Here is a 26,040-nt window from a genome sequence, read left to right as displayed (position 1 = left end):
ATATTCATGTTCCTGAGAGAAACAAATCTAAATGTAGAGTAGGCATTATCACAAAACCTAGAATGAATAACCTGGGAAGAAGAGTGTAAAGAAGGGCCACATTTGTAGTATAAAATAAGAAGCAACCATTTTCTCCAAAGAGCTAGGAATTATGGTAGTGTTCCATGAAGCTTGCAGTTTCAAAGAGAAGAAAAAAACTTAAAATCCTCCACATCAAAATGAGACGTTTCAGTCATAACCGCCAGGTAAAATTACAATAATGCACCCAGAAGCCAAGTCATGTTACTAGTTTAATGAAAATATACAAAAAACTTAATTTTAAAGACATTGACCATTTCCAAAATTTAGGATTTTTCCTCCCTTTGAAACTACCAAATATTTCTTTCAGAAAGAGCCACAATATGCAAAATAGAACTGCAAAGTTCTATTAAAATTACTTTAATAAACCTTGCTTTCCACTCCCTCCTCCTCCTTCCAATGAGTTATAAATGTAGGTTTCTGGTAACCTACATCAGAGTGACACACTTACTTTAATTTGATGTTTGCTATTGGTAAAAATAATCATATTTTTGTCACATTGTGGCCGCCTCCCTGGAGGACTGGATTAGCTGAAGATGTTAAGACATTGCTAGTATTCTTTCTGTGTACTCAAGTTTAAAACTTCAAGGGAGAATACTACAGCAACATGGTCGAGCGCCAGCACAAGATGCTTTTAAAACCTGCACTGCCAACTTTTGAGAAACAATGACTGACTGAACACAAATGTATCTCAAATATGTTCTGAGTAGTAAGAAAATAAGACTCAAAATTTACTCAGATTCTCAGAGACACACTCAGTCCATGGAAAGATACAGGCAAGAACACACCTTACTTTTTTAAAGGGAGAGAAGACTGTTAAGAACAGAGGATCAGCTTCTAATGAACATAAATATCAATACTTGCAAAGCCCAAAAGCTTGTTTAGAATCCCTAGAATCTGTCACAGCAGTTGGAGGCTCATTTCTTTATAGAGTCTCCATTAGATTGTAAAATAGATAACAACAGCATCCCTGCACACAACCTTAGGAAAAAGCTTGCTCCTCAGTGTCCAATCTTAAACCATAAGACTTTCCAAATGCATAGCCGGTTCTACCTAATGAGTGCATTTGCATACATGAGACAAGTGCAACCCACAACATACACAAATGAAATCTGCTGTTACAATCAAAAGACAATATCCTGTACCAAACTCTAACAAAAACAACAGGGACCAAATGCTGTGACTATGAGCTGACACATGCTATCAACCCTTTATTTCTCAGTTTTGATCCTAGATTCAAAGTGCTCCTCACAGAGTTTTCAACATTCTTTTGCTATGAAAATATCACCACAACTTGCCAAAAGTTTATTTTGTTAATTTTCCTTACCCTGAGGAACCTGCTTTTTTTTTTTTGCAGGTCCACCCCAGAATCACATTGCTCAGTTCTCATTTCAGGTGCCTCTAACATTCTCTTAAAGAATTGTTTTAATTGCAAAACAGGATTTTTATGAGTGACTGAAAAGCACTCCCTTACCTTCTAAACCTGCTTCAATCAGCCCAAACTGTTCCAATAATTTAACAAAAAGCACAATGACGATCAGAACTGCTATCATTTCAAGCCCCTCCAAGTTCATGGTCAGCTAGGTCATGGTCCAGCCACAGCCACTGAGAAGCGCTCCTCACCCTGGCTTTCTTTGTAAAGCCATTAAACTACATTAAGAAGGCTACAGCTGGAGAAGGGAGGAGGAGAGTTGTGAGAGAGGAGGGAGAGAGGGAAAGGAGAGAGAGGAGTGAGAGGAGAGAGAGAGAGAGAGAGAGAGAGAGAGAGAGAGAGAGAGAGAGAGAGAGAGGGGAGTGAGAGGAGAGAGAGAGAGAGAGAGAGAGAGAGAGAGAGAGAGAGAGAGCAGTCGTCCTGTTTGCTGTATCCAAGGCCAGAAGTGGCAGCCTGATAAAGTCGAGCCTGTCAGAGGAGAATTATCAGAGTCCTTGTTTTCGTTATCACTCCCCCACAAGGAGACAGCCAGGCATGAAGTAGTAGCACTGAGACCGCGGAAAACCTAGGAGGTCTCGGTGTAGGTCCGGAGCAAGCCTGGAGGGCAACAGAAGCAGCTCGGCCAGGACTCCAAACCTCACAGGTCGGTGGAATCTCAGGGCTGGTCAGTTGCCTTGGAAACAGTGGAAGCGAAGCTGGACTCCTGCTGCAGACAAGACCGGAGCACCTTGTCATGAGAAGCAAAGAAAAGGGAAAGCCTGAACCGCCCACCGGCAGTGACAGCTTGCATTCAGCCGTTTCTGAAAGAGCTGTACTCTTCAGAGAAAACAAATGTGTGTATTTTATTCCAAGGAGTGCGGGGAGGAATGAAGCTGCTCAGCGTGGTTCTTCATGGGTCTGTTCTTTTCAATGAGTCGCTATTGGAATGCTCAAGCGTCTTACTCACTGAGAACTAATATTCTATTTGAGTAGTAACTAGTGTTTCAAAGTATGATATGCTCATAAATAGTCTCAATGTTTATTAATATTTTCGAGTTTACCAGTTACCTCCTTTGGTACTGGCTTGACTTTCAACTTAGGAACATATGCATTTAGCATTTACTACTTTGCATGCTTTTTGAAACAGTTGACATGCATTCGGTGCCATAAAAGTGTGAGAAGGAAAAAAAAAATGAAGCAAACGTTCTTTGGGTTTGCTGTGTCTTGTACAATGCTTTCTCCCAATGCTGCCTAAGTAGGTAGAGCAGACCCAGAATGAAAGACTGACTGAAGCAAAATAAAACACACGCAAACAAGCAATAACAGAACCCAGAGAGGAAATCACCCCAGTGATCCTGATGAAGTCTCCTACTCCACAGATGAGCAATCTGCAACAGACCAAGGGACACAGAAAGCGATTAAGGAGTACAAACTCCAGAGCCAACTAACCTGGATGCAGGATTAAAACCCCCTAGGTCTTATGTGCATGACTTCATGTCATCTTGCCTCAGTATCCACATTTGTAAACAGGGGTGTGATAGCAGCGCCGAGTTCAGGAGCTCTTTTGAAAAAATGAACTAAAAACAATTTCAGAGCAAAGGGATTTGCTTAACAGTAAAAGTTCTTGTCTTGGCATTAATATTCCCCTGCTTCATTCATATTTCTGAGGGTTGCTAGGGTAATTCCTCTAAGACTCAGCTTTTTACTCAGAAATCTCCCATGGCTTACAATTGACACACTGAATATAGCCTACGATTCTGTATACAGCCCCCTGGTGGTGTCCTTCCACTCAGGTAACCGCCTGAGGTTTGCCCTTCAATGTTTCTGTTTTCAGGCAGTCTATCTGCATCATAGCTTTGTTCTGTCTCCAAAATGCATCTTGGGATTCTCTGTCTCTAGGGCTTTGTTTACACCATTATGTCCTTTTGTTGGGGAAAAGAGAAACATAAAAACAAACAAAGAAAACACACAAACCAAAATAAAACCAGATTCTATCTATTATCTCAGCTTGTCAAGTTCCACAGATTATTTCATGAAAATTCTAAGACCAATAGTGGATACAATCTTTTCCTTGTGTGTACCTGTTTGTTGCTACTTTTACTACTTATGTTAATTACTTGATATTGTTAAGTCTTCAGTGTATTATATTATAGCTACTATAATGCATATTCTTTTCAATAAAATATTAACTTTGGGAGGAAATAAATCATGACTTCATTGCCTGTCTTGACAATATTCTCCTACCTAATTCTTCTTAGAGGCCTACTTCTCACTTCACAGATGTTTATTAGATTATTCTGGTCACCATACATTAAGCAATTACTGCATACTGGATGCTCTACATATATTGCTTCCTGATAGCCACTCTGAATGTAGGTATAATTAGACAGCATTTTCAAAGGGAGCATGAAGCCTCAGAGAGCTTAATAAGCAGCAGGCTTAAGGTCATAACCCTGGTAAATGGCAGGACCAAGATTCAAACTCTTGTTCATTTAATGCAGACTGTTACGCAGCCCTGTTATTCCACACAGCTTTAAATGCATTAGAAATTCAAACATTGGCACAAGGTCTTATGGGCCTAAGTTAAAATTGATATTCACACTGACCCTCCAAAACATTTGGTGACATTCTAATTAATCTATTAACCCCAGTAACTTTAGAAGTTGAAATGTTACTGAACTAGTAGTTTAATTCAGGATTATTGCTTTCTGGTGATTCTCAGAAGTATTATTACATGAGCATGCATCCTGTGTGGCTGCTAAAAGGGTTTTTCTGTGTTTCTACTACAATGAATTGTAAGATCCCTTGATTCCTCCATAGACAAATGTCACTGGTCAGTTTCCATGTGCTCTCCTACAAGCATGATAGCCTAGGGTTGGGAAATGGATGGCAGAGAGCTTGTGTAAAGTACCTAAGTGGGGAGGGAGTCTCTACTCAGCATGAGTGCCACAATATAAGACCCCTTGGTGCTACATTGTCTTTCCAAGAGCTTACCAGTTTCCAATTCTTACATAGACCTTTTGACTTCAAACTTTTGTCCTGGATGTTTCCTCTTCCAAAATTTTTAATCCAGATCCCCTGAATAAGAGACATTATTTGGATTTTGGCACCAAAATCCCTATCCAAGAGCTGCCCTTCTTATCTCAACACTACAGGATACAGTATTTCTCTTCCTGGTCCCAGAATCATAACCACCTGAGTCTCTGTCATTTTCATCAAAAATACTGTCATCAGGAAGCATGCATGTTTGTTTACTTGCTTATCAAATGTCACAACTGTAATTTAGAATGTCTCTAGGATATTCACTTCTGTTGATAGGTTAGAGGTTACAATCAGTTGCATTATCAATGGTGACATCAAGTGGGAAATAATACCTGGCACAAGAGAGGCTAGGTATTGGAAAATGAGAAGTCTGACTAATACTCATACCTTCTCTAAGAATCCATCAGCTCTCTCAGTGATCTGGCACAAGCAGATTCTTTATGATGTAGGGTGCTGAGCATGCCTCTGATTCCTATAAGTCCACTGTACTATCTACTAGGATTTCTTACCCCAAGGCATTGACAAAGTCTGTCATATTAGGGCAGATTTCCATGACCTGTCTTTAGGGTGAGCTCTGAACATTGCAAGCTGAGGTATCTTCACTATGTTGTGTGCCAAAGATTTAATGTGAATATAATTTGTGGTTTTGCCAGTGTGACCACTGAAGCAATATCAAGAAGGAATACAAGGAAGTCTCCATATCCAAAATTTCTAAAAATCATTGCTACAGAAGGTGAGAAGTAGCTTAGAAAAGACCCAATCCTGTCATTTAATTTTCAGAAATAAGGACACAGCAGTATAAGTAGGAAATGTGACTTAGCTATATTTGTAATTCTAGCTTCAAGATATAAGCCTGCATTCAATCTAACATATTATTCCATTATCTCCGATTTCTGTAGTCTTTTCTATATCACCTTTTGTAAAGAGAAACATTGATGTAGCCAATTGACACAGAAGAAACATTGACCTCATTCAAGGCAAAGCCAATACTTACCTTCTTCAAATGAATGAGAAGAAAGATAAATGGTGATACTATTTTGAAATGATACTTAATCTATATGGAACCATGATTTGCCCAAACATTGTCAAAGCATATAAGCTGACCCAGCCCTAAACTATTTTTAAAAAATGGTAAACTCTTCACTGTCATCTTTTAAGAAGAGAGAAGAAACTTTGGAAGGGTAAATAAACTTTTCCAAGTCAGAATCCAGTGAAGCTGATGGTTGAGTACTTATTGCTATGATGTTGCTCCTAAATTCTGAAAAGCATCCAGCCATGTATGGAGCATATGATAAAACAAACATCACCAGAGTATAGGGGCCAACATTTAATTGTAGACTTTGAAAAGATCCCTTGAAATTGACTAATTAATAAGATTTCAGACACAAGAAAATTCTATTCATCCACATTCTAGGTGAGTAGGTGGGGTAAAGAATGACTATGCTATGGTATAAGATAAAAGGAATGATGTTGATACAACTTTAATAAAACTATCTACATTTGGTCCTGGAAAGATAGCTTGGTCAATAAACTCTGAGTTCAATGCTCAAAATCCATGTTATAGAAGTGTGACCTGTGTCTAGAATCCCAGTGCTGGCAGGTAGAGACTGGAAGTTCCCTGTGGTTCATTTTCCTGCCAGTTTATGGAAACTGTCAAACTCCGGGTTCAGTGAGAAACATTTTTGAAAACATAAAGTAGACTCTGATTTAGAAAGACACTGGACACTACCTCCATCTTCCATGTTCATGTACATATACATGCACATATACAGCTGCTGGCATATTCAAACATGTAAACATGTATGCAAATGACCACAAGCAAACAGATGCACTCAGCATGTAGCCCATGAGATTCAAGAGAAAGTAACACCTAAGAGAAAGGATTGGAACAGATCCAAGCTCTAACAGAAGACTCTATAGAAGATCTCTGCTTAAGAAAATAACAGGTGGATAAGAGGTTAATACGTGAGTCTTCTAGTTAAAATAGTTTCACAATGTAACTTTCAGGATGTGTGCACAGAGCCCATGACAACAATGAGGTTAACCTTTGCCTGTCACCAGAAAAATGAGCACATTTAATTAAAGATACTCTTATTATTGAAATTCTATTCCTATATATCCCTATAGTGCAGTTTAGTCAAAATCACCACATACTGGAAGTAATAAACTCATTTCTGCTTCATTTTCAGCTATATGGCTTTGGAAAAACAAAATAAAAGCAAAAAAATCCTTACAAAATGAGATGGAGATGGCCTTTGATGACCTGAGATAGAAAAAACAGGGATTCTGGTTACTGCTTTCTCCTTTCCTTCTCTTTCTTTCTTTATTTCTACCTTTCTTTTTCCTCCCAAATTGGGTAGGGCAATCAGCATTCTCTGTCCGTTTTGCGGGGGGTCTCAATTACTTAGACTGAGCATATACAAGCTTCTCTCAATATGTTCTTCATTACACATTGTTCATTCATTTGTCAAAGCTGTGGTTTGGGTACTATATATTCTGATATGGGTCATAAAAATCCTATCTCTGCTACTTACAAAGCTTGGAATCTATTAAAATGAAATGAGAACCTAAATAATGTGTAGAGTACAATAGGATAGTTGGCTAAGCATGTCACATAGACCCTCCCACTGAAGTCTCACACAAGCCTCTGAGGAAATGTCAGTCTTACTTCCATCTTACCAGGTAAAGAGAAGAACAAACTTAGTGGGTTCGAGTAGGAACACCTACCTAAAAGTTTACCTAGATCTGACTCTAGAGATCACAAGTTGCTGTTGTATTAAATGCAATAATGACTGCAGTCCCAAGCAGCAGGGGAAAAAGTCTGTAAAGGAACATAGAAATACCACCACATTGGAGAGCTCACATAGGAGTTAATGCCAGTGAAGACGGAAGACTAGACCCAATGCTAGGGATATCTGAGTGTTTTACCGGCTGGTTGGATGGTTGGCTGCACAGGAATGGTAATTTATATTACATGAGCAGTGGAGAAGAAAATTAGGCTTGCTAGAGCATTTACTCAGAGCCTGGAAATCTTAATATCATCTAGACTCCTTGCCTAGGTGATCTGTGGAAGTTTTTCCCTCTCTCTTAGCAGGCAATGTCCCATTCAAACACAGAGTGGGCATCAGTGGATACTTCCTTGATCCAAGAGAAGCAGGGCTAAGGGTATTCACTGAGCAAATAAAAAATTGATTTGATCATACAAAATAAGCAAAAAATAATAATGTGTCAGATGAGACATTTATTATTTCAATATTATGACGAGACAGTGATCCGGGTTTATGGAACAGGCACTAAGAAGAGGAGGATACCAGATTGCCAGAGGTCTCACTGCTATGTTAGAGTCGTGTGATTGTGCAGTGAGTGACGGAAAGCACTCAGAACAGAGACCACCACATTGTAAATTCTAATGAACATTAGCTAGAATTGTTGCTATTTGTTGAACCCTTTTATACCCAGATTGATATTCTAATGACTTTTATGACTTATTTTAATTAATGAATATATCTCAATGAGCTTATAACTACTATTCTCAACTGCTGTGCAGATAAAAAAGGAGGTATCATCAGTGAACTTGGTACTCTAGAAAATATCTTGCTTGTTCCAGTTCATAAGATTAACCATCATCTACAACAAAGTCAAAATTCTCAATGTCACATAAAAGGAACATACAAAGATGCTGATGGAAAAATAATTTAAGGGGTGAAGTGACTAAAGAACTCATGAAAAATTGGATATGATAGAATATGTTTGCATTACCAGTACTCCTACAGCGAGATAGAAACACAGACAAGAGCAACCCTAGAGAAAGATTTAGTTTTCCTGGCTTATACACACGCAAACAACAAAGAGAAACCTTTTCTCAAACAAGATGAGTAGCAGGAAAGTAGCAAGGACTGAAACAAGAGGCTTTTTCTGACCTCCATACTAGTGCCATAGAACATATGTGTACGCACTCATAAATACGTAAGCATGCAACATACACAACATAACAATTAACCCCCCTCAGTTGCCGTGCCTCACCCTCCACTTTGCATAACTAGATCACATCCTTAGTGGGGAGGAAGCAGTTACATTATATCCAGGTTTCAACAGGTTTTGTTTTATCCTGAGACACAAGAACAGTGACAGAGACACACAAAGCCTGTCATTTAGTGCACCGAAGGTAAATGGGAACAATGTAGACCAGAGCAAGGCTAATGCATTGACAAGAGACAAGTAATTGCTTTAAATGGGAGTGCATAAATGTTAGTATGGGTCAGAATTATATAAGCATCTTTCTAAATACAAACTACCATTTTTCCCAGAGATACCGAGTTAACAGGTCTTACATAGGTAGAGTCTGCAAATCTCCATATTTATAGGTCTTTAATACAGGACCTCTATAGGTCACACCACGGAAACCACTGCATTGATCTCCCCAAACATCCTCAACTGTACAAACAACAAAACTTCCAAGGAGATCTTCCCTCAGAGCTTAACAAAGCTTAGTGGGGTAAAACACTTGACAAACTCAATATAGCTAAGAAAAGGTAGAAAGGGGGACCTTCCATTTGGTTCTTAAATTTCTGCAATTTGATTATTTTTTTTTTTGACAAAGAGGAAAAGATTTGTAGGACTCATTTATAAATGGATAAAAGTTTCTTTTTCATATTTAAAGTCATATTCAATGGTTTGATTCCTGTATTAATGACAGCTTTAAGCCTCTAATGAATTTCAGATGCAAACTTTAATGGAAGCAAAGCATATAAAATGTCCCATGGTTTTCTGCCTTGCTTCATATTGTGTCTTCCATCGTGGGTCTGATTCTGGATCATTCATGCTTTATCTTAGAATGTATTTGGTTAGTTGAGGGAGTAGTGTTCAGTACTAGTATATAGTACTAGGGTAGAGGCACCTTAATATTAACTTATTCACCATGCAGAGTAAATAAATACAAGCTGATTAATACATGTGTTTGGAAATGTGATGCTGGTGTAGACAAAGCAGATATTTCTCCTTTGAATCTAATGAAAAAAAAAAAGCCAGCAGTCACAGTGACCCTTTCATCATTATCCCACAAAGGCCAATTTTTACCTTAATTAAAACAATCAAAGTAACAAAAGTTGTCTGATGCATAATTAATTTTTTATAAATTACTATAAATCTCAAATAATTGAAACAAGATTATCTGTGAGATTCTTGAACCCAGGATCAATTTCTACAGAGTTTAGTTCTACATAATGTCAATATTTGTCCTATCTATCTATCTATCTATCTATCTATCTATCTATCTATCTATCTATCTATCTTATATATATATATATAATTAGATTTCATTCCAGATAGTGTCCCTTCTAACCAATTATTTCTCATTATATCTGAGACTGTATACTTCCTCCAAATAATATGGTATGAAATTATTTACTTTTTTATGATACCCAAGAAATACACAAAAAATAATCTATAACAATCCTCTTGACAATTACTTGTGCTGCCTATATCTTGTAGTTTAATTGTTAATAACTCTAACTAAATCAGTTGTTAATAATGTCAATTTTCAACAGGAATATTTTGAATATAATAGTCATGAAAATCATATTAAGTCAAAGCTAAATTTGAATAATAATCAAATATATATTTTATTTGAGAAGCATATACAAGATACGGCATTAGTAAGGCCACACTGATGAGAAAAATCACCAACTAAAAATGATAGAGTGATAGTGTTAACGATAAAGCTTTAGGAGTGAACCACATGGCATGATATCCTAACTTTATTATACCTGAAGCCAGACACGTATTAGAAACACTTTTGTGGGATCATCAAAACAAATCCCTCGGGCAAGATCCACTGGTATGTAAATTAATAATGACGCCTCTCTAATTCACAGTACTGTCACACATTATTTCCTTGTTTAAATAAATTTGTTTACCTTTTAAAGGTAGCATAGAGCAGTGGTTTTCCCTTTGGCAGTTTTTACATGTATGTCATTATACTTTGTTACTTTTAAATAACAGAGACATGTCTGAAGGAACACGTCATTAAGTGATTTCATCACTTCAACAACATCATAGAATATTCTGACAGAAGAGCAGATTGCTGCTTACTTGGCCTAGTGCTTGTCTAGCTCTTATTAAGCACTTGGTTTGATCCAAAATATCTTGTGAGTGCGGTATGTTGGCACACATCCCAGGAGTACCAACAGGACAATCAAAAGTTCAAGACCACCTTCAGCTACATATCAAGTTCCCACCCTTACCTACTGGAGAGTCAAATCGTATATGGCAATCAGAAAATATGCCTCAGTGTGGTCCCATGATGCTAGCAAAAGAGAAGTTAACCTAAAATGCAAAGTTCCCAATGACTTACCACAGCACACTGTTTTCCCGGAAATGATTGTTCTTGAGAAAAATATGCTGGGGAGGAAGAGTGGCTCAGTGTGTACAGATGCCAACAACCAAAATTGATGACCTGAGTTCATTTACCCAGGATCCACATGTTAAAAGGGTACAATCCACATCTGCATGTTGCCCTCTGATCACACGTGTACTATAGCATAAACATGCACACATACAAACATGTGCACACAAACCAATAAACTCTAATAACATTTTAAAATGAAAAAAATGATTCACATACTAATACAATGATAAAAGGTATAGTATAATAATGTAAGTTTTCATCAGTAATTTTCAAACATTTATGTAGAAGGGATAATATAAATATAAAATATATAAAATATTTTATGAGTAGAAGTGTATGAAGGAAATAGATGGCTTATTTGCAGCAGCTTTTGAATAGCTATGATTTCACAAGCAACATAAATCCTTAGTCTCCATTACAATCTTGAGGGTCACCATTGTGGATGAAACCCATCACTTACTAAAGATTTGCCATCAACAGTTGGGTTTTCCTACTGTTGCATAGCCAGTTAACATAAACAGAGTGATTTGCAGAACCACACATGTTAGATTGCATTTTCCATGGTTGAAGGATCTTGAAAAGTTGAATTTCCTAGTCACTCATGTATCAAAAATAGACACGGTGACTAAAGTCCAGAACCCTCATCTGATATCACTGTTTACTTTACAAACCTTACTTCTCTGTGTTTGTATGTGTGAGGCCACTAATTTCTTGCTGTATGTTGACTAGGGACAACCTTATAATTTGTTGAAAGGAAAGAGAGAGCGGTCGCTTGTTGATTCCTGGCTGCCCGACTAGCTTAGACCCGAAATAATCACACAGAAACTATATTAATTAAATCCCTATTTGGTCCATTAACATTAGTTTTTTACTGGCTAACTCTTATACTAATTTAACCCTTTTCTATTAATCTGTATATTGCCACGTGGTTGTGGTTTATGGGGTATAGTTCCAGCATCTGGCTCTGGTGGGCTACATAGCTTCCTGCCCTTCTATTTTTTCCAGCTTTCAGTTTAGTCTTACCTGCCTTCCTAAGTTTTGTCCTGCTATAGATCCAAAGCAGTTTTTTTATTTATTAGTGGTAATCACAGTATACAGAAGGAAATCCCACATCACCCCCTGCTGTTTAAATAAAAAAGCTTTATTTTTAACATAGTAAAATTACATATAACAAAACAGTTATTAAGCAAGAATTGCAGTTATAATATTTATATCTACTTTATCTTTTATCATAACTAAAAAAAACTATAGCTATAACTATAAATTTTTTAACTCCATCAAAGACTCCAGAAGGATACAATATTGCCTAAGTAAACAGGAAGTGCATTGTAAGCATCTTCCAAAACTCTAGAATTGAAAGAGACATCTTGCTACCTGGATAGTCACCCATTATCTGCACCTTGGAGATCCATCTTTATTCTACAGGCCCATAATATCTAGCAGACTTTTCCACAAAGGAGGAAATTTTAAAGACAGTTTTGTTAATACTGGCAGTTTGTAAGTCACTTTTTTTGTGTGTCATGAATGTGTCTTCATAAAACTCTTAATACTTCTGGGATTCACTAACTTTAAAATTTGCCCCATCGCTTGATGTCATAGTCACTGTCGTCTGACATTGTTGTCATGGAGTCATGGCAGTTCTATTAAGTACTGCATTTTTATAATATAAATCCTTTTTGGATACTTTATTGGCTCAGTAGGTTTGCAGCAACACCAACGCTTAGCCTTGGTCATGTGACCTCTAAATTACAGAGGTTAGTCACATTTTAGTCACCATTGAATTGATATATATATAAAATATGGTAGGGCACACAAATTAAACAATAAGCAAATATCATTGTAACCAGTGTTAAATTTGCCTGAGGTAGCCATTACAGTTATGTTGATCTCAAAATGTCCCAAGAATCTTGCGCCATATTTGATCGCAAGCGTTCTTTCAGTGCCAGACTCTAAGCTTCTATGACAGCTTCTTCTCACTCTTGTGCCCGACCCTCAGCATGCTCTTGTCAGTGTGATAGGAACATGTCACTCTCTCACTTCACTTTTCAATCATATCTAACTCGCTATGGAGTAAAATTGCCAAGTCACTGAGAATTACAGAATCACAGCTCTGGTCTATGGATGACTTTCCAGCCTTGCCTTCTGAGAATTACCTGCCATTTAAGCTTCAGGTTAAGTGATTTTGTTCATGTCTACTGCTTCCCAAGGCTTTCTCACCAATTGCCTTCTTTTCACTGTGTAAGAGTCTTAACTGCTGTCCCTTCAAAATAAAAGAGTTGGTTGCCACAATATCTGCTCTACGATACCATGAGCCCATGGAGATTGGATTCACATCTTATTTATCTTTCTTAATTCAGTATTTATATATAGATTCACATCTTACTTATCTTTCTTAATTCAGTATTTATATATGTGGCTAAAAATAGATTTGATCAGGAAATATTTCTGTTTATAGATAAACCATGGGAGGAAAGAAACTGGGAAGCACTGAACAACACCTTTCTGAGGAATTGTTCATGAAATCACCATATATGGAATCCAAAATCAAAAATTAATTTTTCACAGGAAGCACTGTGTGTTTCTAAAAACAACAAAAATGGCAAAAGTTACCCATGTTTGCACCCTGGTGTGAATTATTGACACTTTTGCGAATGATAAATAAGACCTGATGGCACTAAGGAATAGAAAGGTAGAGATGTTGCAACTCAGTTTGTCAGCAAATTCAGAAATATGACCAAGAGAAAAGCCACCTGAATCAGGAAGTTCATAGTGCATCAAAGCCAGTACTGAATACGCTAAAGCAATTGTTATTCTACAAAATTGTACTTTTTTTTACTTTCTAGTTAGTGTTTATTGTGATTAAAATGCACATATGTATCATCTTAAAATGATAATTTACTAACAATTGTCCAATGATGTATTAATCGTTCTAAATTGTTATTATCAACATCATCACCATCATCATAATTATTGATTTTATTTTGTTTGATACAGAGTTTCAGTATGCAGCCCCATTGGTCCCAAACACCTGATCCACCTGCCTCAATCTCATAGGTGCTGGAATTGCAGGTATGTATCACTGTGCCCGGCTTTCCTTTTATCTGGTTAAAACAAACTTCTACAGGTCAATGCTGGAAACAGCTGGATCAAAATTTCGTATATCGGATTTCTAAGGAGTCCCAAATCTTAATATGATTGTTGTCTCTGGCAACATCAATTTGCTCTTATGAGATTCTCCAGACTTCACTATTATTGAGGGAATATTTAGAGTATGTGTGGAGAAAGTAGTTTAGAATTATTTTAAAGTGGAAATGCTTGGTATTAGCAGAGGAAAATATTATCAACCTCTCAGGATTTTTGAGTTTTTTAAATTGGCTTAATAATATTTTTGAGTTGATCAACTTTCAATTTGCATGTCAACTACTTTTTATATAGCTTTGAAATGCTGATGAATTTAATATACACTTAATCAAAACATTTTGATTAATTTAGGAATCACCCTGGATAGTTAACATAAGATCATATTTGCTATTTAGTATGTACTAAAATTAACTTTTAGTCATTTTTCTTTTGATCCTTTAGGGAAAAAAAAGAAACTTTGCTGAGAAAGCAAATGGCCAAATATATACTTATATCCATCAGAATTTTCTTTATTTTAGTAAAAGACAACTCAAACAAGCTAGCAAATGAAGCATTGTTTTTATCATAAATAAAAGTGGCAAGTCATGGCTATATAAAACAGCAGGCAAATACGTGCCTGATACCAGTTCACAATCATCAAAAGAGTACATGTTTGGAAGCTATGCATTGACTCCAGCATAGCCATTATTCAGCATGCTATTACCTGAGTTTTTGGGATTATCTTTTACCCCCACTTGCAAGCTCTTGCCTTGCCCACTGCACCACACACAGGATGTCCTTTGGATCAGCTTTTCTAAGCTCTGTACTGGTAAGAGCAACAACAGATGGAATTTTCAGAGCCATGTTCTGTTTGGCAAACTCCTCTGAGAATGGTGGATGATTAACGCCATTTGTACACCTCTAGGAGTTTGATAAGGAGCTTGGCAGTGCTTTCTGAGCCCCACATAGCACCTTTCCTCTTCTGCCTGGCTGAGCAGGACATAAATGGATTCCTGGAGCTTGATGTGACTGTCCAAGTTTATACCTGCACATTATCTCCTCCTACTTGAGAAGAAAAAAAGATTCTGGAAAATGTGTGATATTCTCCAGTGACCTCACTGCTCTGTGAATTGAGACAAAATCCAGCTTTTTAAAATTGTAAGAATCATAGTTTTTTTCCCCATAGTATGTTACCTCTTTACAATCCTGTAAAATGTTTCAGAAAAGGGGGATGGGAAGAAACAGACAGGTAAAGTGATGCAGAGGCCATGCCACTGTGCTCATTGGCTTCTATAAAAACAAAAGGGGAAAGAGACAGAGTGAATCCATATGGAGAATAAGCTTTCTGTATTGTCAGCGAATTTTAATTATATGTTATCCTCGCCTTCATTACCTGGGGCAATTAGCATCCTGTGAGTTAAGCCCATCCATAAAATATTTTTCTTGCTCGCTGGGGTAGAAAGGATCTCTATAATTCTATTTGATAAATTGTGTCTTAGAGTCACAATTTCTTGTCTTTGAGAGATTGAAGTTATTTCCTTTCTATTTTATCAGCTATTTCCTTCTGTTTATATAAGTTTGAGACTTGGGTACTGTGTGTATTAGGGCTTTGTCATTATTACATCATTCAATGATGAAAGAGAGAGTGAAATAATACATTTTCTTCTTTCTAGAACCCCGTTGCTTGTGTAGTATTTCTTGACAATTGTTCTTGTAAGGTGAAGTTTGTGGGTGAACTTGAGATTTGTTTGTTAGAAAAGGACCATAGGGAGAAGCTTATGTTTCTTTCCACAGGTTTAATCCTTTGATTTTTACATTGTTAGTGAAAACCTTCTCAAGTTTATGTTTTTCCTGCACACAGGACAGATGAAGAGTCATTCAATTTGAGACTGTTTAGAATAGAGTTATACTTAATCCATAAACAAGCTAGGTAGAAAGCTGAACGCACTCCTATCTAGGGAGATAAAAAGCTACTCTGAGGTTACTAAATTGGTAGGGACTGTGTATATCTATGAGGAATGAATTACAACTCAAGCATATGGCACAACGAGGTGATTTGAAGAGTAAATTTGTGACATAACTCAGGAAAAAAAAACAACACATGAAAATACATGCAAGATAGTTCAAATTGTCATATGGTACACTTTGCTCTATTTACTGGAAACAGGGAAAAAAATGCTAACGGTGAGACTAAAGGAAAACCAAAGCTGTCCGCTCTCACACTCTGAGTAATTTCAACTGAATTTGCAACAATTCTTATCATCTATTTGTAATCACAAAAACTCGAACAAAAAATATCATGTGTCAAACAGATTTAAGGAAGATCAGTCCACAGACACATGTTAGAGCATGTAGTGACCCCTGTTCATAGCTCTACTCGGAATTTTTGTTCCAATGCATACAGCTAGGTTTCTCCTTATATCTAAGTAAACAGTTCGGCCCTGGTGCTCTCCTCTCAATTACAGAAACCCTCATTATTACTTAGAAAGTTTCCTAGGATGTTGCCTTCCTCAATCTCTGAAAGTTACTGTCTCCTGGGTGTCTCATAGAAACATATATAAATACTCATTACATATTTTTCAATTTTCTTTGATCTTTGAATTGCCTAGTGTTTGTTAAACATCAGTGCATACTAGATTCCTTTCAAGGTGAATCACCTGCTGGGCATAAGCACATTTATTCACCTATCAAAGATACAAGGAAATACAAACATACTGGATTGCAAAAAGGCAGCTCAACCATTAAAAAAGGAATAATACTTTATGTTCGTATTCTTTCAAAACCAGCTTAATCATATAAATAAATAGCAAATCAATGTCGCTAATTTATAGCCAGCAGTGTTAACTATCACAGAAGAGAAAAGAATGTCATTAAGTAGAGTAAATATGTGATTGTTTCATCAGCTAAAAATGTATTGCTTTGTGAATTTTTTTACTAGTTATATGATGTGGGCTATCCTTCTGTATATGTGTTGCTTTTACTGGTTAATGAAAGAAACTCCTTTGGCTTATGGCAGGGCAGAATATAGCCAGGCTGGAAGAAATATTTAGAGAGAGTAGGCAGAGTCCATATGTTGCTGCCAAATGAGATAGACGCTGGAACTTTACCTGTTCCACAGCTTTGTGGTGATACACAGATCAATAGAAATGGGTTAATTTAAGATGTAAGAAGTAGCTAGGTATACACCTGAGTCATTGGCCAAACAGTGTTGCAATTAATATAGTTTTGTGTGATTATTTGGTTCTGAGCAACCAGGAAATGCAAGAGCTGCCTCCCCTTACAGTTAGGTTTATCTGTATTTTGTACATGTTTATGAACATGACTAAAAAAATATATTCCTTGATGTAGTTCATAACTGAAAACCTTGCTTTCTGAACCGCTATCAGAGCACTTGGAGAGTAAATAAATTTCTACAGATAACGTTAATGCAACTTCAAATGTATTTACTGATAGAGATAATACACTGAACCGCAAATGCCCTATAAACAGAACAAATACCATTTGATCTGATAAGCCTGGGTTTTGTTATGGAGGCAAGTAAGCACACCTCAGAAGTACACTGCGCGACTGAAGGGTGACAATGTAACAAGTATAATTAACAGATGGTAAGGGCTGTGCTGGACAGGAGCTTAGCTTCTCAGGAGTCAGCTGACCCTGCTCAGGAGCTGGCACATTCAGCAGCTAGCCGGTTCCGTAACTAGTGCGGTTTGGAGCTCACTGCTCAGGAGTGAGGCTGCTCAGCAGCTAGCATGCTTAGACTACCCTGATGAACAGGCAGCTTGCCCTAGAGACAGGGCATTGAGTAGATACATTGCTCAGGAGATAGGATGCTGAAAAGGAGTCTGACCAGAAGATAGCATGCCTAGGATAAAGCCCTCTCAGGAGCTAACCTGAACAAAAGATAACACTCAGTAGCTAGCATAGTAAAGTACGACGAATAGCTTGTTTGGGGGTTTAGTATATGCAGGGACCTGGCTTTGTATTTGCTTACTCAGGAACTAGCCTACTTGGGCCGTGGCAGGCTCAGGAACTTAGGTACACAGGAAATTGGCAAAGAGTAGAGACTAGAGAGAAGGATCCTGCTCTTGGGATTACTGTATTTGTTATTATCCCAAGGCCAGTGAGCTAAGTTGAGGCATTTTTATACCCGTTATATTATGTTAGTGGGACATCTAGGAAAGGAACTACAAGGAGACACTTACTTAAGGTGCCCTTTGTGGTCCGTTTCCTCACTCTAGCCTGTACCTTTTTCAGGAGAAAGGTATTATTAATTACGTGTATACAAGAGGAATTATCTAGAATATAAGTGTGGAAGGCTCAAATTCAGTTAACTTTGGATTTAAAGGTGGTCCTCTGACCTTGGAAAAAGAATCATGTCTTTATCTAATTCAGAAACCTTTTTTAGTGCCTTACTCTGCATGAATTTGCAAAGTAGTGAATTGGCAAGATAAACAACCCCAGTAGACTTATTTGTTATGAAATGTTTGTTCAGAAAAGAGAAAAAAAATAAAAGCCAGATGCAGTCAGCAAGGTTTCAGCCTTGAATTCCAGCATTTTATTAAGGTATTCTCAGAAGGACAGGGACAAATTGAAAATCATTTAAAGAGTGATAAGGGAAAAGAAAACTTGATTTATGAGGCCAGATTTAAGGTGATAAACACCTATTACCAGGCTAAGAATTATCCAGGCGACATGATAAGAATCTACAAATATTGGGAGAGTATGAATGTGGATAATAGAGAAGATTTCTTAATGTTTTACAAGATAAAGCTGGCAGGAATAAAATGTTCAACTGAAGAAGATGCCAAGAATATTTTTGGGCCAAAGAAGAAGAGAAGAAGGAGTCAACCGGAAAGGCTAAAGAGGAGGAGGAGGGAGATAAGAAGGGAAGGAAAAGGAAGGGGGATAGCAAAGAAACTAAAATAGAAAATACCTGAGGAAAAAAAAGTAAAGAAATAATTAAAGTAGGAAGGGAGAGAGAAGAATGGAGACATTTTTGTCATGTACAGGTGGGTAATTTCAGCTACCCAGGAGGCCAAAGCAGGAGGATATCATTCTCAAAATTAAAGGGGTGGTGGGGTGGATTAAGTTTATATCCTCATTCTTGCATAGATTTCTCTATCAAAAGCAATGACAAGATATAATATATACGGAAAGGAAATATGTGTTAATCATACTTTAATAAATAGTGTTCATGGATGACAAATTAAAAACACTATAAAATATAAGCAACTATGGTTAGAGGAATTAGCAGGAACTACTAAAAAGCAAAGAAATAAGAAAGGAAGGGAAAGAGGGAAACAGGAAAGCAAAGAAGGGAAATGGATGGGAGAAAGGGGAACAATATTTTCTCATTTATTTATGAAAGAGAAGTCATTTCATTTTTGCAAGTTCTCAGGCAAAATGCAAATCTCCCTATGAATCTGAGTCAGGAAAGGGCACATCACCAAGCGTCTACTCTAGGGCACAACCCACCACTAAATCAGTAGGTGACAGTAATGGGAAGGTAAAGTGGCCATGCTGAGCCATTACTGCGATTAAACCCAGGACCTGGGTACAGGCTACTTGCCAATCCTGGACAAGACTGCAACCTATAACAGTTACTGTAATTGAAACTGAATTATACTGGTGACCTGGCACACATCTTTTCTGTAAAAAAGCTGGACATATAATATTGCTATTAAAATAAGACTATCTGAAAAACAGCCTATAGGCACATTGTTTTTTGGCTGGCACCTGACTTCATAAGCAATCCTTCTAGCTTCTGCAGTAAGTGTGAAGATATGGCAAAAATAAAGACTTTTAGATGAATCAGAAGGTGGATGCTGAGAAGCCATCAGATGTTACTGAATTAGGGCCATTGTTTTTACAATATATGAGCTTGACATTCTCAGTCTCCATTTCATAAATTAAAAATCCCAGGTCAAGAAAGTTGAATAATACGTCTTAAATTACTTAAATAATAAAAGAGGTCAAGAATAAATGGATTTTTAGGCTGCCTATTCTCAAAGTATATACGTTATGCCTACCCAGCACATAACACAAAAGAAACATGAAAGTTTTAAGTACTTAACTGAATTGAACGGATTGGATGGCACCTGAGATCTGAAAAGACTCATCAACAGTTTCTGGTCATGAGTCCATGAGACATGGTGAAATTTTCAGCAACTATTAAATTATGTGTGAACCAATTATGGCTGCATTAAGAAATGACGTTTTTTTTCTTTTGAAACTGTAGGATCTTTATCTCTTTGTCATCCTCTTAGTTATTCCCACCTGTATCAAGTTTTCTAACAACTTACAATGTCCTGACACCTGGATACTTTGAGTAAATGTATCGGAGTTACAGAATAGGTTCTGTAACTCCACATATTGTCACTCTGTATGATATCTGGGAGGAAACGTACTGATAAATAACACTGGAAATCAATATATAGTATTTGATGTCCTACAATAAAGAATGAACTGGGGTGATGGCTCAATGGTTAAGTATTTGCTGTATTCACATGGAAGCAGGTGGGTGTGCAGGTGACCTATAATCCCAGTGTTCATAGGCATACCTGAAGGAAGCTGGCTAGGTAGAGTATAGGTCAATTATGGGATCTAGTGAGAGATCGTGTCTCAACATGTAAGGTAGACAGTGACCAATGAAGATTCCTAATACCAACCTCAGGCCTCTACATATAGCATATACGTGTGTGCTCATGAATATTAAACACACATACACAAACATTTAAGGAAAATATAGTTTAACCTACTCCTACAAAGCACAGAGAAACAGGAGACAGAAGAACAGTACTTAGGGAGATAAAATATAAATGGGTAATTGAAACCTCACTTCTTCTCACATCCACTAGAATGGCTTCAGATGCGAAAATCCCTCTTTGAATAAGAACTTAGCATTTCCACCACCAAACTAAACAGGTTCCTTCTTCACAGCAGAGGGAACTCCTTAAAAATGGTAAATTCAGGCACCATACCCTGAAGCATCCCTTCTAGCTTAGGCCAGAATATGTAATTACACAAGAGCTGTTATTAACATTTCATAAATCATCTATTGGATAATTCAGGTGCTTAACACTGTTCGGGAGCACAGCTCCATTTTAGAAACTAATCATAATTGCAACAGCTGCATCACAGAATGATTAGTGCAGTGATAAAGAATGAGGATTAGTTCTTTAAAATGCATGGTTGTAGAAGCTCATGAATGGATAATGGTGGGTGCATCACATAATGAAACCTGTTAATCAGAATGAGTCTTAGAATTTCAGGACTACTTTGGAACCTCTGACTGTAGGAAATAAGAAAGAATTAAAGATGTAAAGGACTGTCCTAGCTTGATTTTCTGTTTCTTTGATAAAACACCTTGATAGACAACCACTTAGGTAACAAACGTTTATTTTAGCAAACAGTTCGAGTTTATAGCTAATCATTGGGGAAATCAAGGCAGGAAGTTCACCCAGCTAATCATATCACATTAATACTTGGGGCAGAGAGAAATATGTACGAATTCTCCCTTGCTTGCTTGTATTCAGTTTGCTTTCTCCACTTGTATGCAATCCAGAATGCCTCCAAAGGCATTGCCTGAAGTGGGTCTGGTCTTCTCATGTAAGTTAATTCAACTAAAACAACCCTTAAAGACACTTACACAGTTAAGAAAAACCTAGACAATCCCTTGGTAAAACTCTATTCCCCAGTGATTTAGGTTGTGTCAAGTTGACAATAAAGGCTAACAATCCCAAGGGCTATTGTTCATAACTTTTGTGCAATAGAATTCTGGTTATATGAATTCCAGGAATTAAACAGTTGCAGTATGTATTTTCCTACAGAAATAAACTAGAAAAATGAGGGATGTCATTCATTTTTTTCTAGTTTACATGGTTAAAGAAGTTTAAAGTATAAATCTTCTTGAGGAGAAAATGAGAAATAATTTCACATTTAATCCTAGGCAAATTTAATTGAAGTCTCATAAAACATTCCACACGAATAGTTTCCAACAAAAATTTGATGTCCTTAAAGAATAACGAGTTTTATATCTTCCTCTTCAAACATAATCATCATTGTCATTGAGCCTGGTCACTCCTGTCTCCTTTGAATAATGATACTTTGCAAATGAATCTCAGAGAAGTATAGTGGCTCCATCTTCCTCTGCAACTCTGTTTCTCCACATTGAGTTGTCTTTTGTTATTTTTTTCAGATTAGCCTCTGGATTCTTTTTTTCCTTTTTTTTAAATTTTTTCCATTCAAAAATTTAAACTTTCTCCCCTCCTCCCATTCCCCTCCAGCTCCCCCACTTACCCTCCTCCCTCCCCTTCCCCTGCCCTGTGGGAAGTCCAAGGCCCTCCCCCCTACATCCAGGCCTAGGAAACTTTGCATTCAAATAGACTAGGATCCTAAAAAGCCAGTACATGCAGCAGAAACAAGTCCCAGTGCCTTTATCAATGGCTTCTCAGTCATACCCCATTATCAGCCACATTCAGTGAGTTCCGTTTGATCGCATGCTCATTCAGGAGATCCCAGGTGTCTTGGGGATGTCCCCAGCTAGGTCCTTGGACAACAGAGCAGGGGGTGTCTAAACTGGCCTTGCCCCACTATCACACTGATGTTTATCTTGAATATCACCATAGAATCTTCCTCAGGCTACGGATGGAGATAGAGACAGAGACCCTCATCAGAGCAACCAACTGAGCTCCCAAGGTTCAGTTGAAGAGCGGAAGGAGGGAGAAGATGAGCAAGGAAGTTTGGACCGCAAGGGGTTGGTCCATCCCCTGAGACAATGTGCCTGCTCTAAGGGGAGTTCAACAAATACAGCTGGACTGGGACTGATTGAGTTGTCTTTTGAAAATCATTCTTTCACCTCTCAGTCAAACCTCTTCTAGCTAGCACTTCAGAAAAACCTCAATGACCGATGCAGGAAAGCGGCACCTATCCCTTCAAAGTTAAACATGAACCAGGCAACTACACCTCAGTGGATTAACTGAATGTCTCTGTGCCCTGTTCTTCTGCTCATGTTTCCCACCTCTAAATATTCTGTTCTAATTTACATGTAACACACTGTACTGTCTTCTCTAGCTCAGCTTCTCATTTTGACTCTTGTCAACTCTGACCCCAGTCTGCTTCTTGTTCCTTATGATTACACTAGTATTCGGTGTTTTCCTTCCAAAAGTCTAATACTTCATTGTTCCTGCTGTATATCTTATGCCTGTGTTATCTCAAAGAAAGTTATTCTAGTGTTCACTTATTAGAGTTGAATCCTAATAAATGAAATTGTGTAAGCAAAACTCCAGCAGTGAACTCACTTATTCAGACACCTACTAGTCTCGGAGTGCCTCATGGAACCTAGGCTTCAATCTAAATTTAGACTCATGTTGTTTACCTACAGGACGTCTCATGCTGCTTTCCTTCTCTGCCTACATACATTTCCCTGGTGGACTACTCTCTTCTACTTTGTTGCCTAATAATTCATGTTTATCTTAACTGTATCCATGCAAGCATTAGATTACTATGACATATCTTCTTGCCCTTAGATGTCTACCCCTTGTTTTGGTCATCAGAGCAACTGTAGCAAGGGATCTAAAGCCTTGGAATTTTCCCCAAGCTAAGAAAGGAAAATACTTGAGTCCCAGTATCAAGAGCACAGAGGAATAAATTGTCTCCTGAAAAAATATTTTGCATAGTTTTGACAAAACTTTAGATGACCTTTTCAGAGGGATGAAAGCTGATGTGATAGGCAGGACCACATCTTGTTCTGGACGACCTTTTCCTTTCTATTTAATCCTAAACCCCACGTCACTGGCCAAAGAACTGAGAGGGGTAAGTGCTTTATTTGTTCGTATTCTCAATGTAGGCACGCTGAAAAAAAAAATCTTTTTTTTTTTTTTTCATTTTGCTTTCCTTCATCACTTGTCTCTTACTGAGCCTAGCCTGTTAGGGCTGCCAGGGACCAGACTTTGGTCAAATCAAGCTCTGTTAGTTAGCATTCTCTCTGTGTTCATACAACAAGTCACAGTTCTGCTGAGTCTTCACCCAAAATCCACAGTTCTTCTCCAGTTCCTGTAATGCAGGGCATTGGGAGAGTTTTCTATTTCTTCCTGTTTGTCACTGCCCTTCCTCTTTATGTCTTCCCACCCCATCTACTTCAATATAAAAGTCTTGTTAAATGTATATCACCTCATTCTCTTAAATCACCAAATGATGTCATATTCTTCTTAGAAAAAATCTGAATTTATTATGGCTTGCCAAGCTTTGTCTAGATAACAATTCTAGCTTTGCTGAAACTCAATTGTTTTCTTTGAACTCCTTTAACATAAACCTTCTTAACTTCTCAGAACCCATGTATGTGATGTTCCTTCCTCTTCTGTTCTACTCTATCTTTTGCAGCATTTCTGTCTTTGTTCAAATGTTACCTTTGTAGAGAAATGACCCCCGATCTTGCTGTTTAAGTAGATGGTGCCTGAGTCTGAGAGATACACTTATTTTCTCAGTTCTGTTTTCATCAACTTGATTGCATCCTGCCAAATCGGATTCTTTAGTAATGTTTCCTTAAGGCTACAGAAAAAACTCCTCTCCAAAGTGCTTGGCCTGCAAACAGAAGTATCAAGTTCCTGAATCTACATAAAAAGCTGGGCATGGTGATATGTGAGTTTGTAATCCCAGTTTTCTGGAGATAGAGATAGGAAGATCCCTGAGCACTAACCAGCACAGCCTATTTAGAGAGATGAATGTCCTAATGCAATAACATGTCTCAAAAAGCAATGTGGCTAGCCACCTTGGGAAACAATATCTTTGGTTGATCCTTGGCACCTACACACACACACACACACACACACACACACACACACACCCGTCTGCATTAAACACACACACATGCACACACACATACATGCATACATACATATAACAACTTCTACTAACAATAATAATATTCTAGGTATTGTATTTATTTTTATCTTGTAATAAAAGTAACCATTTTTGCCAAAGCATTCATTTAATAACCATATTCCCATTTGGAAAAAGATAGACAATGACCAACAAATACTTAGTGATTAAAATGAATGACTTATCAAGCCTTGATTTGAGTTATGCTCTCTTCACAGAAGTTGATCTACACATTTATTTATCTTCTATATTGACAATGGTAATATCGGGCATGTAGTTTAATTTCATTTGACTAACACAGAAATTAAGTTCTCAAAATCCTAGACCAATTGTAGAGTCCAACCTGAGTTTCTGAATCTCTGTGGCTTGTTTCTACCATATAATCAAAACAAATCTTTAATATATTTATATTATAATTTAATATTTAAAAATGTTGCTTCAGTTTCAATTGTGAGATTTTTCTCCACCTGGTAAATTAAGAAGAAAAAAAATGACTTAATGATTCATCCTGGAGCTCTCTTCCATGATATAAAAAGGAGATAGAAAGAAAGAAAAAAAGAACAGCAGACTCCATCAGCACAGATCTCCTGCATAAACCTGCCACAGTAAATTAAAGATGTGTTATGGAGAGAGAATGGATGCTCTGGTGTGAGACTCATGGCTGGTGGCCAAAAAGCAATTTTCTACTGTTTCTTAATAACTCAGTCCAAAAACCATGGGCATTTTATACCACTATTTATCATATCACTTTAGAGATAAATTACAGGAAATAGCGAAGGCCTTATTTTCCTAAATGTACTAAAATTATTACAGAAGGAGTTCTTAAACCGAGTCCACTGTCTGGTGTCATTCACCTCCAGGAAGCAGAGACAAGCTTTTATGGTTGTGATGTCAGCTATGCACCCGTCGCATGCATGTGCTAGGCCTAGAACTGAGTTTAGGGCCAGAAATCAAGAGCTCAAGACTCCCCTCATCTTTGTGCATATTGTGTGGTTCTGAATCGATTCCTCAGTGACTTAGTAAAAATAATGAGATACTAGTGTCTGTTTTCTAGGATTGTGATCTGGAAGGAAAAATGTACGTACAGCATAATCCTCCCTGTGGA

At 37.5% G+C, this 26,040-nt stretch overlaps 1 protein-coding gene across 4 annotated transcripts in view; it reads right to left on the bottom strand.

Moving 5' to 3' along the window:
* Kcnip4 (potassium voltage-gated channel interacting protein 4) overlaps positions 1-26,040 on the bottom strand; it is a 1,063,700-nt gene that overhangs the window by 479,684 nt on the left and 557,976 nt on the right. The window contains exon 1 of one of the 4 annotated variants that reach the window (XM_085691908.2): positions 1,553-1,801. The exons of the other annotated variants lie outside the window; for them this stretch is intronic. Within the exon in view, the coding sequence (XP_085548034.1) occupies positions 1,553-1,652 (100 nt within the window). The 5' untranslated portion in view covers positions 1,653-1,801. Of the gene's footprint in view, positions 1-1,552; positions 1,802-26,040 lie in introns of those variants that run through there. 4 annotated transcript variants of the gene reach the window in all.

The sequence above is a fragment of the Myodes glareolus genome, chromosome 8, assembly GCF_982192425.1.
Source record: "Myodes glareolus chromosome 8, mMyoGla1.1, whole genome shotgun sequence".
NCBI classification, from domain to species: domain Eukaryota; kingdom Metazoa; phylum Chordata; class Mammalia; order Rodentia; family Cricetidae; genus Myodes; species Myodes glareolus.
This window is presented reverse-complemented; position numbering and strand designations above follow the sequence as displayed.